Source organism: Bubalus bubalis, chromosome X (genome assembly GCF_019923935.1).
Source record: "Bubalus bubalis isolate 160015118507 breed Murrah chromosome X, NDDB_SH_1, whole genome shotgun sequence".
Classification (NCBI taxonomy): Eukaryota; Metazoa; Chordata; class Mammalia; order Artiodactyla; family Bovidae; genus Bubalus; species Bubalus bubalis.
This window is the reverse complement of record NC_059181.1, coordinates 105,623,768-105,642,140: the sequence shown is the minus strand read 5'-3', so window position 1 is coordinate 105,642,140 and position 18,373 is coordinate 105,623,768. Positions and strand designations below refer to the sequence as shown.

Here is an 18,373-nt window from a genome sequence, read left to right as displayed (position 1 = left end):
GGAGTAAAATTTATTATCTTGAACCAGAAGTGTTTTGTAGGTCACCAAGGAATAACGGTAACTGAATCTCCCAGCACAATGGAATCAAGAATGAGAGTGCTGCTGGGAACTGTCTCTAATGTGTGCTTCCCTCTTCACATTTGCTCATTCCTCTTTCTTTCAAGACCTTTTTTTTTCTGTTGCACAATCCTCACAGCCTACAGTAGCCATCCTGTAGATCTGTATTTACCTGCTATAATTCTAGTACCAAACAGAGAGAGGTTCTTTTTCAACCTCCAATTCACATTTGTTGGGAGAGGGAATTGTTTTGCCCCAGCTACAGTGGATGCAGCTCTGGCCTGCTGAGCAGGGCTGGCACTGCTGGCATGGCTTCTAGAAGCTCAACTTTGTGAATGGAGTTCTCTCGGTAAATGAACCCTCAAATGTGTCTGTGCTCTCTCATCTCACCTTGTAAAAGCTTGAGTTGCAGAGTCCTGAGCTTGTCCTGGTAGTTTCTTGTTGGTTTAGTCACTCAGGCACGTCCAACTCTTTGCAACCCTATGGGACTGTAGCCCACCCCGTTCCTCTGTCTATGGGATTCTCCAGGCAAGAATACTGGACTGCATTGCCATTTCCTTCTCCAGAGGATCTTCCCGACCCAGGGATGGAACCCATGTCTCTTGCGGCTCCTGCGGGTTCTTTACTGCTGTTTTAATCACTTAGTCATGTCCAACTGTTTGTAGTGGTGGCCCACCAGGTTCCTCTGTCCATGGGATTCTCTAGGCAAGAATACTGAAGTGGGTTCTGTGCCCTCCTCCAGGGGATCTTCCTGACTCAAGGATTGAATCCAGGTCTCCCGCACTGCAGGAAGATTACTGCTGGTTCACCCTAAATACCACAACACACAATTAATCTGTAGTGGGCCACGTTCCAGACAGGAATGCAGAGCCTCAGCTTGCGCTTCTGACATGGGAGTAGGATGAAAGTGGATTCGTGGTCTTGGTCTCATCTTCTCAGAGGAATGAAATGAGAGCCTCAAAGGAGCATTTCTGTTTTGTTTTTCTCTCAGTGATATGATGCCTTGGTCTCTTTCTAGAAAGCTCATGAGCTGTGGCACATGGGGGGCCTGGAAAAAGAATAACCTTTGAGAAGTGGGAGCCATTTGCCCCATAGTGGGACAGGAGTTGCGGGGTAATCTCTGTCACTTCAGGAATTGCTTTGGCCGGAAGGAAGTTGCATCTGGAAGAGAAGGGTGAAACCCCTCAGGGGCCATGTCAGTTCTTGGCTGGCTTTCAGACCAGCTGTAAGACATTGCTTTGACCTCATCTATATTTTTGTTCCTAGCAATCGAACCAGCTTTCTATCTCCAGAAAGAAATGGTATTAATTCTGCAAGATTTTTTGCCAATTCTGTTTCCAGAGAAGAGGAAAAAAGCTACATCCAAATGGTAATCCTCTATTTTTCATTTTTCTTATTCACCCCAGTCTATATTCTTATGGGTTCACTGTAAAGGAAACATATTGCTCAGAAAGTGCCATGAAATCTTAAAACTATTACTTAATTGTAATGCCAGGTTACCGTGTTTTCCATACTGGGAACAAACTGACATGAAGTTGGTTTTCTTTCCTGCAGCATTCAGCTCCTTGTACCATTTAGGTGGGAAACTCTGACACTGGATGCTCCCTTCCACCAAACCCCCCGGTAGCCCTGCTCTGACTTCCTCTGCACCTTTACCAAAGATGCATCACTTAGAGTCCTGTTGGGAGGGTGGCCTTGTGTCCCAGCTCATGGGTGGGTATTAGTTTCTGGAGATTTCTTGTGGAGCCTTTCTGTAAACCTGAGTTCACAAAGACCCGGTATGTCTATCCTCTGATTAACCATCTATGGTTCTAGAGTCCTGGTATCTCCTTCTTGCCCTCTATTTCCCTTCCATTCTATTTCCTTGGATTCTATTGCCAGTGGGTTACTGAGGACAAAGAGGGCCTTTTAGTACCTCTGGCAAGTATCAGGCCCTTTAGCCAGAACTCTCACCACTCTGTGAATTTAAAATCTAGGGAACTATTGAGAGAATTTCTTTTTGAACTGTGAAATTTAGACAATGTTCAAGGCACTGTGACTATATGCTTTTGAGCAGAAACAACTCTGCCTTCATATGCATGACACTAACAGGCATTTAAAGTTCTCAAAACAGTCATGTCCAGTGAAGCAGCAATTAAGTGCTGCATTTTGCCTCCATTTAATGGATTGTGCTGTGAGTCCCCTTAATCATATGCAGGTGGAAAGTGACTCATATCCAGTCTGCTGTGGTATTCCCAATATTTTTCACACTTAGTAATGGCCCTTGGGAAACTTGTAGAAGAAAACACTCTTATAAAAGATACTGACCAGCTGTGCTTTGTCTCCAGAGAACAGAAAAAGGAAGTGAATCTATAACCTCACAGAAGCAAATGCTGAGTCATTCCAGATGCTAGCAGTTATTTCTGATCTTTCAGGTTATGAGAAAGCCCAGTGTCCCATTAACAACATCATTCAGGATTGGTTTCTTGCCTATTTATAATCATTGGTTGATGACTGTCTCTGTACATTATTAAGCGATATGACTCAGTAGCTTAAGAGCCCAGAAAGCTGGCTGAAGGAAGGTAGCTCTGAGGAACTCATCACAGAAATGTGTTCAAAGACTTATCCCATCTCTTTCACCTGTGTGTTTTAACTGCAGTAATACAATATTTTCAAATGTCATTTTTTACAATATTTCACTTGTTCCACAAAACAACCCATTTGGTAGACTGAACTAATATAATTCAATTTTGATTTTGTATATAATCATATGCATAATTTATTCCCTTTAAGGACAAGTTCTTACCTGACTAAAAATTTAGGCTAAAGTCTGAAAAAGAAGTTTTGTTTTATAAAAGTCCTGTATTCTTCTTTAGTGACTTAATCTTTTAATGAAATATAGTTGATGCACAGCATTATATTAGTCTCGGATGGACTACATAATGACTGACATTTGCATACATGAATGAAGTGACCCCCATGATAAGTCTAGTAACCATATGGACCTCTACAAGTTACTACAATATTGTTGATCCTGTTCCTTGTGCTGTGGATTACATTCCCATGGATTACTAGTATACTATATAATGGAGGTGTATGCCTTTAACTCCTTCACTTATTCCACCTACCCCTCATCTGCCTCCCTTCTGGCAACCACCCATTTGTCCTCTGGGTCTATTTGCATTTATTTTTTTATTTCACATCTAAATAAGATCATATGGTATTTGTCTTTCTCTGTCTGACTTATTTCACTTAGCATAACACCCTCTAGATCCACCCATGGTGTCATAATGGCAACATTTCTTCCTTTTGCTGGGTCATATTCCATTGTGCATGTATATATATATATCTATCCATACATCCATCCATCCAGGAGCAAATCCACCCCACTGAGACAATCCATGCTTTTTATCAGCTGTGAAGTGAAGTCACTCAGTCATGTCTGATTCTTTGTGACCCCATGGACTGTAGCCTACCAGGCTCCTCCATCCATGGAATTGTCCAGGCAAGAGTACTGGAGTGGGTTGCCATTTCCTTCATATATATATATATATATATATATATATATATATATATATATATATATAAAACATCTTTATCCATTCATCTATTGATGAACACTGAAGTTGCTTCCATATCTGGGCTATTGTAAATAGTGCTTCAGTGATCATGGGACTGTATATATGTTTTTGAATTAGTGTTTTTGTATTGGGGGAAAATACTCAGAAGTGAAATTGGTGAATCATATTTTTAATTTTTGAGGAACCTCCATATTATTTTCCACAGTGGATGTACCAATTTACATTCCCACGAACAGTGTACAAGGGTTGTCTTGTCTCCACACCCTCACCAACGTTTGTTATTTGTGTTCTTTTTGATGATAGCCATTCTATCATGTTAGTCATTCTGACATTCTGACATAGCCATTCTATCAGGGCTTCCCTGATAGCTCAGTTGGTAAAGAATCCACCTGCAATGCAGGAGACTCTGGTTCGATTCCTGGGTCAGGAAGATCCACTAGAGAAGGGATAGGCTACCCACTCCAGTATTTTGGGGCTTCTCTGGTGGCTCAGCTGGTAAAGAATCCACCTGCAATGCAGGAGACCTGGGTTCAGTCCCTGGGTTGGGAAGATCCACTGGAGAAGGGAAAGGCTGCCCACTCCAGTATTCTGGCCTAGAGAACTCCATGGGGTTGCAAAGAGTCAGACTTTCACTTTCATTCTAACATATGTGAGGTGATGTTTTATTGTAGTTTTGATTTGCATTTCCTTGATGATTAGTGAGGTTGAGCATCATTTCATCTGTCTGTTAGAAACCTGTATGTCTTTGGAAAAATGTCTATTCATGTCTTCTATTTTTAAATCAGCTTATTTTTTTTGTTGTTGCTGAGTTGTATGTGTTATTTGTATATTTTGGATATGAACCTCTTATTAGATGTATCACTTGAAAATATCTTCTCCCATTCAGTGGCCTGCCTTTTTGTTTTATTCATAGTTTCCTTTGCTATGCAAAAGCTTTTTAGTTTGATGTGGTTCCTTTTTGTGTGTGTGTATTTGTTTGTTTCCCTTGCCTGAGGAAACATAACCAAAAAATATTTTTAAGACCCATATCAAAGAGTTAGTCTGTGTTTTCTTCTGGGAGTTTTATGGTTTCAGATCTTACATTTGTCTTTCATCCATTTTGGTTTCATTTTTATATATGGTGTGAGAAAATATTCCAGTTTGATTCTTTTGCATGTAGCTACCCAGATGGTTGGATGGCATCACTGACTCAATGGACATGTGTTTGAGCAAGCTCTGGGAGTTGGTGATGGACAGGGAAGCCTGGCATGCTTCAGTCCATGGGGTCGCAAAGAATCGAACATGGCATAGCGACTGAACTAAATGGAACTGTCCTGTTTTCACAACACCATTTATTGAAGAAGCTGTTTTTCCCCCTGTAGTATATTCTTGCCTCCTTTTACATAGATTAATCGACCATATAAGTATGGGTTTATTTCTCTTTATTCTGTTTCATTGATCTATGTGTCTGTTTTTGTGCCAATACCATGCTACTTTGATTATTATAACTGTATTATAGTTTGAAATCAGAGAGTGTGATTCTTCCAGCTTTGTTCTTGTTTCTCTTTCGCAAGATGTTTTTGTGTATTCTGGGTCCTTTATGGTTCCATACAAATTTTAGTGTTTTTGTTCCAGTTTTGTGAAAAATGCTGTTGGTATTTTGATAGGAATTGCATTGAATATATAGAATGCCTTGAGGAGTATGGACATTTTTACAATATTAATTCTTCCAATCCATGAGCACAGGATATCTTTCCATCTGTTTGTCTCATCTTCAATTTCTTTCATCAGGGTCTTATAGTTTTCTAAGTACAGTTTTTTAAATCTCTTTAATTAGTTTTATTCCTGCTGCTGCTGCTGCTAAGTCGCTTCAGTCGTGTCCGACTCTGTGCAACCCCATAGACGGCAGCCCACCAGGCTCCCTTGTCCCTGGGATTCTCCAGGCAAGAACACTGGAGTGGGTTGCCATTTCTTTCTCCAATGCATGAAAGTGAAAAGTGAAACTGAAGTCGTTCAGTCGTGCCCGACTCCTAGCGACCCCATGGACTGCAGCCTACCAGGCTCCTCCGTCCATGGGATTTTCCAGATATCTTATTATTTTTGATGAAATTGTAAATGGCATTGCTTTCTTAATTTCTTTTAAGACAGTTTCTTGTTAGTGTATGAAACTGCAAGAGATCTGCATGTTAATTTTGTATCTTACAGCTTGACTGAGTTCATTGATGAGTTCTAATGGTTTTTTGGTAGTATGTTTAAGATTTTGTATATATAGAAATATGTCATCTGCAAACAGTGACAGTTTTACTCTTTCCTTTCCAGTTTTAATTTCTTTTTTTTTAATTTAAATTTATTTATTTTAATTGGAGGCTAATTACTTCACAATATTGTATTGGTTTTGCCATACATCAACATGAATCCGCCACGGGTGTACACGTATTCTCCATCCTGAACCACCCTCCCACCTCCCTCCCCGTACCATCCCTCTGGGTCATTTGTTTATATATATTTTTATCTGATTGCTGGGACTAGGACTTCCAATACTACATTGAGTAAAAGTGACAAGAGTAGACATCCTTGTCTTGTTCCTGATCTTAGTGGAAAAGTTTTCAGATTTTCAGTGTTGAGTATGATGTTAGCTACAGGCTTGTTATACATGGCTTCTATTATGTTAAGATATATTCATTCTTTACTCACTTTGATAAGAGTTTGTATCATAAATTGGTGTTGAATTTTGTCAAATGCTTTTTCTTCATCTATTAAGATGATCATAAAGTTTTTATTCCTCAGCTAGTTAATGTGGTATATCAGATATTGAACCATCCTTGCATTCCTGGGATAAATCCCACTTGATCATGATGTATGGTCTTTGTAATGTATTGTTGAATTCAGTTTGCTAATGGGAAGTATATTTCCTCCAACGTCATTTTTGTTTTTTTAAATTTTGTTATTTAACTTCCTTTGTCTATCCATATATAAAATTTTGAATGAGCTTTTCTTTACCTACAAAAATATCCAGATGAGATTTTTGATTGAAATTGTGCTAAATCTATGAATAAATTTGAGGAGAATCAACATCTTTATTATGCTGAATCTTTCAGTTTGAATGTAATACATCTGTCTGTTTATTCAGATGTGTTATTTTTTTTCTCAGAATTTTATAACATATAAATTTATAACATATAGATCTTATGTGTATTTTATTATACCTTTACCTAAGTGTTTTATTTTTGGAGCTATTGTAAATGGCTTTTTTGTGTTTTTAAATTAATTAATTTATTTATATTTTGGCTGTGCTGGGTCTTTGTTGATGCATGCAGGCTTTCTCTAGTTGCAGTGTGTGGGCTGCTTGTTCCAGTGGCTTCTCTTGTTGTGGAGCACAGGCTCTAGGTGCATGGGCTTCAGTAGTTGCAGTACGTGGGCTCATTAGTTGTGGCTTATGGTCTCTAGAGCACCGGTTTTCAGTAGTTTTGGCACATGGGCTTTAGTTGCCCTGTGACATGTGGAATCATCCCAGACCAGGGATTGAACCTGTGTCTACTGCATTGGCAGGTGGATTCTTATCCACTGTACTACCAGGGAAGTCCTAGATGGCATTTTCGTAATTTCAGCTTCCATTGGTGGTATATAGAAATATGATTGATTTTTTGTGTGTGTGTTAGTGTTGTATCCTGCAACATTGCTAAATTCACTTATTAATTATAGGCATTTTGAATTTTCTTAAGATTCCCTGGGGCTTTCAATGTACATAATCATTTCATCTGTGAATACAGTGCTTTCTTTCTTTCTTTCCAATCTGTGTGTTCTTATATTCTTTTGCTTGCCTTACTGCCAGGCTAACACTTCAGTGCAATGTTGAACAGATGTGGTGAGATGAATCTCTCTGTTTCTATCTTAGGGGGAAAGCATTCAGTTGTTCACTATTAAGTCTGATGTTAGCTGAAGGTATTTTATAGACATTCTTTATCACATTAAGTAAGCTCTTTTCTATTCCTAGTTTTAAGGGCTTCCCTAGTGGCTCTGATGGCAAAGAATCTGCCTGGAATGCAGGAAATGTGGGTTGTATCCCTGCATCTGGAAGATCTCCTGGAGAAGGAAATGGCAACCCACTCCAGTATTCTTGCCTGGGAAATACCATGGACAGAGAATCCTGGCAGGCTGTAGCCTATGGGGTCACAAAGAGTTGGACACGACTTAGCAACTAAACAACAACAACAAAAATTCCTAGTTTGCTGATAGTTTTTTTTTTTTTTAAACCATGAATGGATGTTGAATTTTATGCTTTTCCACATTCATTGATCTGATTACTTAGTTTTCTTCTTCAGACTGTTATAGTGTAGATTAGACTGATTTAGCTTTATTGAACCATCCTCTTATTCACTGAAGAAACCTCATTTGGTCATGGTATATTGTTATTTTTATGTATTGCTGAATTTGATTCACTAACATTTTGTTGAGGATTTTGTGTCTATGTTGATGTTAGATGTCGATCTGTGTGATTTTGTAATCAAAGTAATGCTGGGCTCCTCTGGAAGTGTTCTACTTTCTGGAACAGATTGAATAGAATTAGTGTTATTTATTCTTTAACTTTTTTCGTATAATTCACCAGTGAAACCATCTGGGTGAATTCAATTTCTGTAATACTTGGAGGACCATTGACATGAGTTATGTAATCTTGGGTGAATTTTGGTTATTTGCTAGAAGTTTTATAGTTTTACCTTTCACATTTAGGTCACATTTACCTGGAATTAACTTTTGTGTGTGATTTGAGGTAAAAGTCAAGTTTTATTTCTCCCCCATGTTTCTCTAATTTAATAAGTTTGATTATTTAAAGTTACTATCATTTTAAACCATTCTGCATTGCCTTCTTTGCCATAAGTCAATTATCCATATGTGTATGTTTTTTTTTTTATGGACTCCTGATTCTGTTTTGTTGGTCTACATGTCTATCATTGGGCAGTACCACACTTTGCTAGTTATGGTAGCTTGACAGGTCTCAATATCTAGGAAAGGAAGTCCTCCTGCTTTGTTTATCCTCCTCAAGACTTCTTTGGCTATTTTATGGTCCTTTCTATTCCTATAAAAATTTTAGAAAAATTAGTCAAAATCTACCAAAAATGAAAAAAAAAACCAAAGAAATGCTGTTCTCTTCAGGAAGGTAGTCAAAATTATTTAATCTAACATTGCTAGAAGTGGAACTACATTTGTTCTACTTTTTAAAAATTTGATGAAGCACTTCAGTAGGCAAGGTACCATGAAAATACCAAGGTACACATCACCACCATATAAGATAATCTTAAAATAGTGGAGAATATATTTTAAAATATTTATTTCTATTTATTTGGCTGCACTGGGTCTTAGTTGCAACATACATGATCTTTAGTTGCTACATGTAAACTCCTAGATGCAACATGTGGGATCTCGTTCCTTGACCACGGATCGAACCCCAGGCTTCTCCTGCATTGGGAGCACAGAGTCTTAGCCACTGGACCACCAGTGTCCTGCTAAATGTATTCTTTAAATCCCAAACTCAACTGCCAAGAAAAAGGGTATCTCTTAAACTAAAAATACTGAGAAATTGCAAACCCCGAGAATCAATAGGAACTACAAACAATAAAATCAAGTCTAGAAGTAAGTCATTATTGAAAATATTAGATCTTAAGTATAAAATAAGTTTTATATACTTAAAAAATAAGATGAAGGGTTGCAAGTTGGACTGAGTTACAAGATACTATTTTAAAATGACCAGTTGGATTAAAAAAGACCATTTAGAACTGCTAGACATAAAAATAAGGATGAAATTAGAAGTTCAGTGGGTGAAGGTAAACAGGCTGAACCCAAAGAGTAGTTTAGTGAACTGGAATATAGTTGTGAATTCACTAATACGTCAGGTTAAAGAGACCAAAACAGCCAGAGTTGCTGAAGGAGATGATAGGGAAAAAACAGAGAATCAATATGGAAAGGCATAATGGCAGTTTCTCACAATCATCAGTCCAAAATCTCACAGGCAGTTTATTGCATCAAATGTTAGTGGTAGATGTTGATGGCAGGTATATTGGTGTTCATAGCATATTTTCTTCAGTTTGACTAATTATTAGAAAATTTTCACAATAATAAAATAAATAAACCCCATTAAAGGAAAATGAATAAAAGTCAGAACAGAAATTAACAAAATGAACAAAATTAGAGACAATCAGCACAGACCTGATTTGTTCTTTTGAAAGATTAAACTTGAACATAATCAATCAAGAAAAAGCAATGGATATGAACATATTAAGAATGCAAAGGATGCAATAGCTGCAAATACATCAGAGATAAAGATGTGAGAATATTATGAACAACGTCAAAGTAGTGAATATGAAAACTTTAGTGAAAATAGGCAAAGTCTCAGAAAAATATTATTACAAACTGACTCAAGTAGAAATAGAAAACACAAATGGTTATACAACCATTAGAGAAACTGAATATGTCGGGAGATTTTTACTACAAAAGGTCACAAGTCCCTCAAAACTTTACAGACACTTTCTATCAAAAGGAAGTGATCATTGCAGTCTTATATAAACTGCTTCAGGAATGGCAAAACGAAGACATATTATCCTGTCTAAATTAAAGTGTCTAAAATAAGTAGAAGTATATTTATAAAACTAAAATAACTTGATACCAAAACAAATAGCACTGACATGAATAGAAAATTATATACCAACCTCACTCATTCATGCAGGTTAAAAAATCCTAATAAAGAGTAAGTCCAACCACATCTTGTACATGAACGTTCATAGCAGCATTTTTCATAACAGTCAAGAAATGAAAGCAAGCCAAATATTCACCAAATGATGAATGGGTAAGTAAAATGTAGCATGGATACAAGGTGCAATGTTATATAAGCAGCCATACAATAAAATCAGATCCATGAAATGACAAGGATGAACCTTGAAAACAATATGCTGAATGAAAGAAACCAGCCACAAAGACCACTCTTTTGGGTTTCTGGAGCCAATTCCAACATGTGGGTGTTGATTGGAGTAGGTTCACACTAACACCAAGCATTTCTCAGACACCAGCAGGGTGTCTGAGAATTCAACTCAATTCTAACACTTTCTACCCAGAGGCAGCATAAGATTTCACAGGTTATGGGTTCAGTCTTAACAAGACTGCCCACCCCCTTCAACTTCAGATGCCAGTCACAAGCCCAGGTTTTTATCTGTGCTTCTGCCTGCTGCTGCTGCTGCTGCTGCTGCTAAGTTGCTTCAGTCGTGTCCAACTCTATGTGACCCCATAGATGGCAGCCCACCAGGCTCCTCCGTCCCTGGGATTCTCCAGGCAAGAACACTGGAGTGGGTTGCCATTTCCTTCTCCAATGCATGAAAGTGAAAAGTGAAAGTGAAGTCGCTAAGTTGTGTCCAACTCTTAGCGACCCCATGGACTGCAGCCCACCAGGCTCCTCCATCCATGGGATTTTCCAGGCAAGAGTACTGGAGTGGGGTGCCATTGCCTTCTCCAGCAGGATACAAATTGGAGGTTCCCACATCCCCCTCCATCAGTTTAACTACTTTGCTAGGGCAGCTCACAGAACTCAGGGAAGCATGGACATTTACTAGTTTATTATAAAAAGAGACAATAAAGGATACAGATAAGCATCCAGATGGAAGTGGTATATGAATAGAGGCTGCACTACTGAGAAAGGCTGGTTCCCAGATGGGGTACACACAAAAAAGAAGAGAATTAATTGTATCCTTATTTCACTAGACCCTGGTTCAATCCCTGGGTCGGGAAGATCCTCACCCCACTCCAGTACTCTTGCCTGGAAAATCCCATGGGCAGAGGAGGCTGGTGGGCTACAGTCTGTGGGGTCGCGAAGAGTTGGACACGACTGAGCGACTTTACTTTATTTCACTAGTATATGTTACACTTAGCTTAGGATAGGTTATTTCTTAAATGTAAAGGAGCCACCAGGAGAGCTCAGGAAAAAACTGAGTAACTTAGGAGAAAGTGTGGGAAAACAAACTATGACCTCGGCATGGGAAACATTCTTTAAATAAAATACAAGAGCAAGCTACTCAGAAAAATATTGATATATTACATTAAAAGTAAGAACAATTCTTCATTTAAAAATGCCATAAAAAGAAAGAAAAGCCAGCTATGAACTGTGATGGACTATTAGCAACACACATTACCAACAAATTATCACTCTCTTAGGTATGTGAGGAAGTACTGAGAGAAGTCAGAAATATAAAGTATAAAGATTCAGTATAAAGATTAGCAAAACCAAACCAAATCTAAACAGATAATTCATAGAAGAGAAAAATAAATGAGTTTTAAGTAGATGAAAAGATGGTCAGTTGATTACATTATGAGGGGCATGGGAAATCGAACCACAAGAAGATATGTTTTCCCCCAGATCAGGTGGGTGATAGTCAAGTTGAAGGTGCCCACATCCCTGGGTACATGCTAGTAAGAGCCTCCAAACTGGAAGCAACTCAAACGACCGTTGTTGGTGGCACAGTTAAATAAATCATGCAATGGAATCATCTATGGTAATGAAAACAAATGAAATAGGGCTAGTGCATTGACACGGATGGATGTGAAGTATATATAAATGGAGTGAAAATAGAACTCACCAAAAATGCACTCAATATGGTTCTATTGATGACAGTTCAAAACATGCAAAACAAAACAGTATGTCACTTAAGGACACTCACACACTCATAAAATCATATTTAAAAAGAAAAGAAGTGATAAACACTAAATTCAAGATTGTGCTCATCCCCTTGTGGACAAGAAGGCTGCAGTAGAAGGGGGCAGGTCCTCCTCCATGTGTGTCATGTGTCTTGTAACAGTGGTATATTCTACCTTTGAAGCTGGCTGGTAGGGCCATAGGTGTGTGTTGCACACATGTTATCACTGTATTGTGTAAAGTATCTTCCAAAGCACTTGGGATGCCTTTACTAGAGCTTTCATAAGTATGACTGATCTTTTTAGGATTTAATCTCTCAGGTATCATGAGCCTGTTAGATACATCAAATGAGTTCTTCTTGGGGGAGATTTTGGCCAACCGTTTCCATGGTGAATAAAGGCAGGGCTTCATGTGAAGGCCAAATTGGCCATATCGTATTTGAAAGATCTCCTTGTGATGTGCAGGCCGAGCTGCACAGGGCTCATCCACTTTCTGTGGGCAGCTGCTCAAGTAGAGACATGCTCAGCCACCTTCCGTTGGGCAGCCCAGCCAGAAACTGTTAACCCGAATCCTGGGACATTGATTTCTAGGAGGAGCGCAGAGCAACCAACTCCTTGAGCAGTGGAGCTGTGACATGGACGAAGAAATTCAGCCTGGATTATTTAGCCCTGGACTTCAACTCAGCATCACCAGGCCCTGTACAGCAGGTAGGAAGCACTCTGTATCACAATTCCCAGGAGATTTCATTTCTGTTTGGTTTTGTTTTGATGATTCCACCATGCGTGTTCTCTCTGCAGTCTTAAACACACAGACGTACTGTGAAGAATCTTAAAATCAGCTCTAATTCTGTCTCCCAGAAATCCTGATGTATTTCCCTCTGGGGTGTGTTCTTGAATGTCTATGTATAAATGTATGTAGTGTTCATGCTCTTCAAAACTTGGACCATAGAGTTTGTTGGGAAATGTCTGGTAGAGATGAGGGTGGGGTAAATGGTAGACTAGGCACAGGAAGGGTCTGCTGAAGGACGAAGGGATAGCCTTGTTTGGCTCAACTTTAGGCACTGGGGACAGAAACTCTCAGTTGCAATTGGAACCCCTCCATAAAGGGCCTCAAGTGGCAGGCTGGGCAGTTTTGACTCCTTTGTGTAGTATTCTCGTCTGTAAAGTGGGGATCAGAAATAGCAGCTATGTTGAAGCCTGTTGTGAGGATTAAATGAATTAATACATGTAACAGACCCTAGCCATTGACTGTTGCCACTCAGTGCACATGGCAGGAATGACTGGCAAACAGTGGACAAGAGCTAAATATTTTTGAGCAAAGGATGGTCATAGTCTAAACTGTGCTAACAATGTGTTATTTGATGAGAAAATCAACTTACTGAACAGGGTATACAATATGATTTCATTTTGTGTTTGTGGAGAAAGATGTTTGGGAGACTTCCCTTCCCTTTTGCTTTACCTTTCTTCTTTACCTTTCATTTCATTCCCCAAACCTACAATGACACTTCAGAAAAGCTGGTGAGCAGGATGAGATCGGTAAATTCAAACTGTGAAGAGAGTCCCCAGACCTCCATGGCTTTTGACCATGAAGGCTTCTCGGTTGTTGCCTACAGGACAGTCCATCACAGCCAGGGCCTTGATGTCTCAGGTCATTGTCAATTCAGGGGTCACTGTCCTGGCAGAGGAAAAAGAGAGACAGCGGGATTGCAGGGTGTCACCTCTGCTCACAGTATACTGGTCAAGGCGAGTTAGATGGCAAGAGCCAAGTTGAAGGGAGTAGAGTTGAGGAGAGATTCACACACACACACACACACACAGAGTGTAACACTTCTGCAGGTGACGGCCCAGGAGGAAGGGGCAGCAAACACGTGAACCTGTAATCCACCAGGGATGTGCTGAATTTTTTTGATTAAGTGTAACGAAAACCTTTTTGTTCTCCCCCTTCAGAAAATTCTCCTTTCAGAGGAGCAAAGAGTGGACTATGTCCAAGTGGATGAGCAGAAGACACAAGCTCTTCAGAGCACAAAGCAGGAGTGGACGGATGAGAGGCAGTCCAAAGTGTGACAGGGTCGGGCTGCAGGTGGGAGGCCGGGCTCACTTTGAGTTTTTCCACTAGAAGCCCACTGATGCTCAATACAGGTCAAGACACAGAGTCTTGATGAGACCCTTTGGGAGAGAGGACATTTGTACATACTGACCAAGGAGGAGCAGGAAGTGGTCTCCTCCCAGAGGGGCCCTCAAGGGGCCAGCCCCTGCCCCGACCCCCACCGATCACAGCATTTCTGGTCACAGCCACACGTGTCTCTGCTGAGCCTCAGACCAGTGTCATGTTGGCTCCACAGTCATGAGCAGCAGAGAGAGAGGAGTCCACAGCCATGGACTGGGATGTAGAAAACTCCATTTGGACAGGGTGGGAACAATCAAAACAGAAGTTGGATTAAACATCTCCAGTGGAGCATTTGAAGTGCACATTAGAGCTGGTATCACTGCCCACAAGATGACATCATTTGCCTCCAATGCTTGAACTTTTGATCTCTCTCCTGTGCTTCCATTGGAATCATAAATTATCCTAAGAGACATGCACCTGGACACCGTCTTGCCCCCACTGGAAGACAGTGCAAGAGACCTAGCCTAGGAATGGTGATGGAATCTGTACTCCTTACTCCAAAGAATCCAGCAGACAAGTATTTCTATCCCCCAAAGAAAGACAACACAAGTGACAAGGACATCGAGTCCTGGGCTCCACAATTAGCAGATCACATGACACTGGTGGCTCTAAGAACATTGTGCTTAAGCAGCCACCCATGGCTGGGTGTCCCATTGCTGTTGGCCTTTTCCCAGTGTTCTTTCACATTCATCATCTCATCTCTTCCCCTAAAAGATCTCAGAAGTTAGGCTTGGCAGAGATCATTGTGCCACCTTTGAGGGAAAAGATGCTAAGAGCTGGAGGAGGGAAACACTTTGCCCAAAATGAGTCATGCTGAGAGAGTCAGTCAGGCCTCTTCTGCTGTCTCTCACTGCCTCAATCAGTTAGGGTAATTTTGGAGACCAGTGGGAAATACATGCAAACACAGGATGGCTCACCATCCCCTCTCCTTTTCATAGGATTTTGAACAGGTGCTTTTTATAATTGAAAGGTATGCATGTCAAACCAGGGTTTCTTCGTGTGGTGTTCAAACAGGGCACTAGAACATAATCAGCAGTTACCATCAGAGATACCTCCTGAAAATCAGTATGAAGTCTGTTCTTGGTTCACGTGTTCCCCTTGGCAGTGCATTTCCCATGAGCCACCCTGGGGAAGGCTATCCCTGGCCATCCCGTCCTGGACTCAAGCTTTCAAGTGGTGGCTATGATCTGAAAAAACCAAACCCAGCCAGCTCCAGTATCAGGGGTCTTGCCTAACTTTCCCCTTCTAGTTTAGTGGTGACTAGGTCCTGAGAGGGCAAATGTTCCCACTGTGCAACGAGGGCACCTTGCCACCCCTTCCTTTATGAGACACTGGGGTTCCAGGGAGAGGTCCAGAAAAAAGGCTCAGTTGAGCACAGGGTTTTACTTAATGCCGTTCCTGATCGTTCTGAGTACCTGAAGCTGGAAGACAAATCTGAACAACTGGGTAATAAATAGAGACTGGTATCCTGTCCTGCCACTGTGCCTTACACATGGGGGTAGAGGAAGTAGGCAGGCAGGTCTATGACAGTCAGCATTAGTCAGGGCAATTGTAGGCTTTGCTACAGGGTTTCAAACTGCTCCAAAGGTAAGTGTGAAAATCTTGGTTTTTCAGACCATAAAAGAAGTAATTTTGATGTTCAAAATGACAGGATCTCGTGACATCATTTTCTTCCCAGAGCAAGATGGGGGAAATTGCCAAGTTCTTTAACTAAGTTGAGTCCTTAGTGAGTCTGGATGGAGCCACAAGAGGGCTCCTGGACCACACGGCCTGCTCCTCGGCCAGAGCCTGTTAAGGAGCTTCCTTCTTCGTGTGTGACTTGCAAAGAGTCACAGAGCCTCAGGCAAGAATCCAGGGGTATAGATAGCCAGTTCCCATAGATGGTGACTTCCTCATGTGTGGGCCACCTGTGTTTAGATCACTGCCTGACAAAGGCCAGTGCAGAAAAAAAATGTACATCCAAGAGTCAAGAACCTCACCACATTGAAGATAGATTGGAAAAGTAAATGCAGCTGAAATGATGTCAGCAGTGAAATGTCATCCAGTTGACCAAAAAAGAAATATTTTTCTACAAAATGTTTCCAGGGACATGTTTACTGCACTAAGCAATAGACACTTGAGTGGTGTGACTTTTTTGGAAGTGATTTGGGGTTTTTCAAATATCACTTCACCCTCATTTTCAGGGTGTATGCCTTTATGTCTGGCTTTGATAAAACTGCTAATGGATGGCTACACAAAAACATAACGATTCACGGACCCAAAATACAGGTAGTTTTTGAGCTGACTGCAGCATATGCTCCTGAGAAACGCACTGTACATCACAATGGTGGATGCTAGCCAGATCTTGTTTTCTGGCAGAGATAATCCACATGTAATAAAGAGCTATGATTCTGATGGGCTCTGAGGGATTTTTTTTTAAAGAGATCATCTCTGACACCACTCCAACTCAAGTGCACATGGCATGTCTATGCACTGTGCATAGTACACCTTTCTAGAAAATTTGGGCATCAACATAAAGGGGAAAAGGCATCAATTAATCCTCCATTGTTTTCTGTAGTTCCTTCTTGCTTCATTTCCTTCTGTCTCATTTCATTAGGAAATACTTCCAGGTCAGGGGTTGTGTCATGCCAAAAGGGGGACTAAAGGTTTTCATGCCTGCAACTCCCTAAGACCACAAGCCCAGGATGTTGGGAGTTAAACTTTCCATGGGGAGGAGGAACTTGAGGCCCAGCACACAGCCCAGCTCCAAGGGCATCATGTAACCCTGGGGACTGACTGTCCAGGCCACTTTATGAAGTAAACAGCAGCTGAATTATGGCCTTTAGGTGTCACAGGACTGAAGGCACACTTCAGGCCTGGCTTTCCCCTCTCAAGACTTCATGCTCGGCTCCTGTTCAAACCATGTTTGTATCCGCAGTCATGCTGATTTTTAAAAATTCACTGAGTTTTTACTATTTCATTTCTGGCATTAATAAAAGTTATAAGGAAGAATCATGACCTAAGCATCCTCTTATTTGTTTTAAGTAGTGACCTCTGATAAAAACTCGGAACACATTTTGAAGGCTGAGTGTTGAAAACAGACTTCCCTGCTGTTTTCAAGTACAACAGGCCTAACCTGACTCACATGGAATGCCCCACATCCATGTTACTTCGCTGCAAGCTGTTCAGCAGGTGGCTGGAACGAGCACTGCATCTGATCAGCCAAACCACGTCTTTTTTCTGGGTCAGAAACTAGCTTCCGTAGTTGACAGTAAAATCAACGGCCCTGCCAGATACCACAGATAAGGTGACCTTTGGTACTGACATTAAAAGGCAAGATCACCCAGCCTGCCACCCCACAGCAGGGGTCTCTTGTGTCCTCACCTCTCTTTCCCCACAGCTGGTGCTCCCAGCTGCCCTGGGTGCTAGGTCAGCAGAGTCTCTAGGCCATGATGTAAGGCAGAGACAACCAGAGTAGCCGGGGCTCGGGTTTGGGAAACCAGGCCAAAGGCACAGACCCTACAGCCAAGGGGAATCCTGGTGCTGAGAGAAAGGAGGAGAAGCCACGTGAACTTTCTCACCCTCCCTGGTCAAGGACCAGGCGGATTACTGTGAACAGCTAACCTGAGATGAAAGGGCCAGGAAACCTAACCTGGAGGTCTCTGAGCCCCAGGCTCATTGAGCTCTGGCCCCTTTACTCCACCAGGCACCTCCCTAAGTTTCCACTTTCTACTTTATTTTCTTTGATCTGAAATTGCATTAATTATTATTTCTTTATTTTAACTGTGCCATTGTTTTATAAATTTAGTTTTATTTTCTGAGACAGTGGCACTGTGCAGGCTGGAGCAGGGGGTCTGATGGAAGAGAGCAGAGCTGAGACACAGACCCCTCCTGCATGGGCACCTCACTGACGGCAGGTGGGGCGCTGGAGGGCCTAAGGGACAGGGTGGGCTTTCCAAGG

The 18,373-nt window shown here is 41.0% G+C and overlaps 1 protein-coding gene across 2 annotated transcripts in view; it reads left to right on the top strand.

The window, feature by feature from the left end:
* The window catches only part of GAB3 (GRB2 associated binding protein 3), an 88,381-nt gene extending 70,951 nt beyond the window's left edge, over window positions 1–17,430 (top strand). For both annotated transcript variants that reach the window (XM_006041859.4, XM_006041858.4), the window contains exons 8-10: window positions 1,324–1,426; window positions 12,858–12,974; window positions 14,214–17,430. In XM_006041859.4, the coding sequence (XP_006041921.2) occupies window positions 1,324–1,426; window positions 12,858–12,974; window positions 14,214–14,330 (337 nt within the window). In that variant the 3' untranslated portion in view covers window positions 14,331–17,430. The remainder of the gene's footprint in view (window positions 1–1,323; window positions 1,427–12,857; window positions 12,975–14,213) is intronic.
* Window positions 17,431–18,373: the final 943 nt, after the last annotated feature.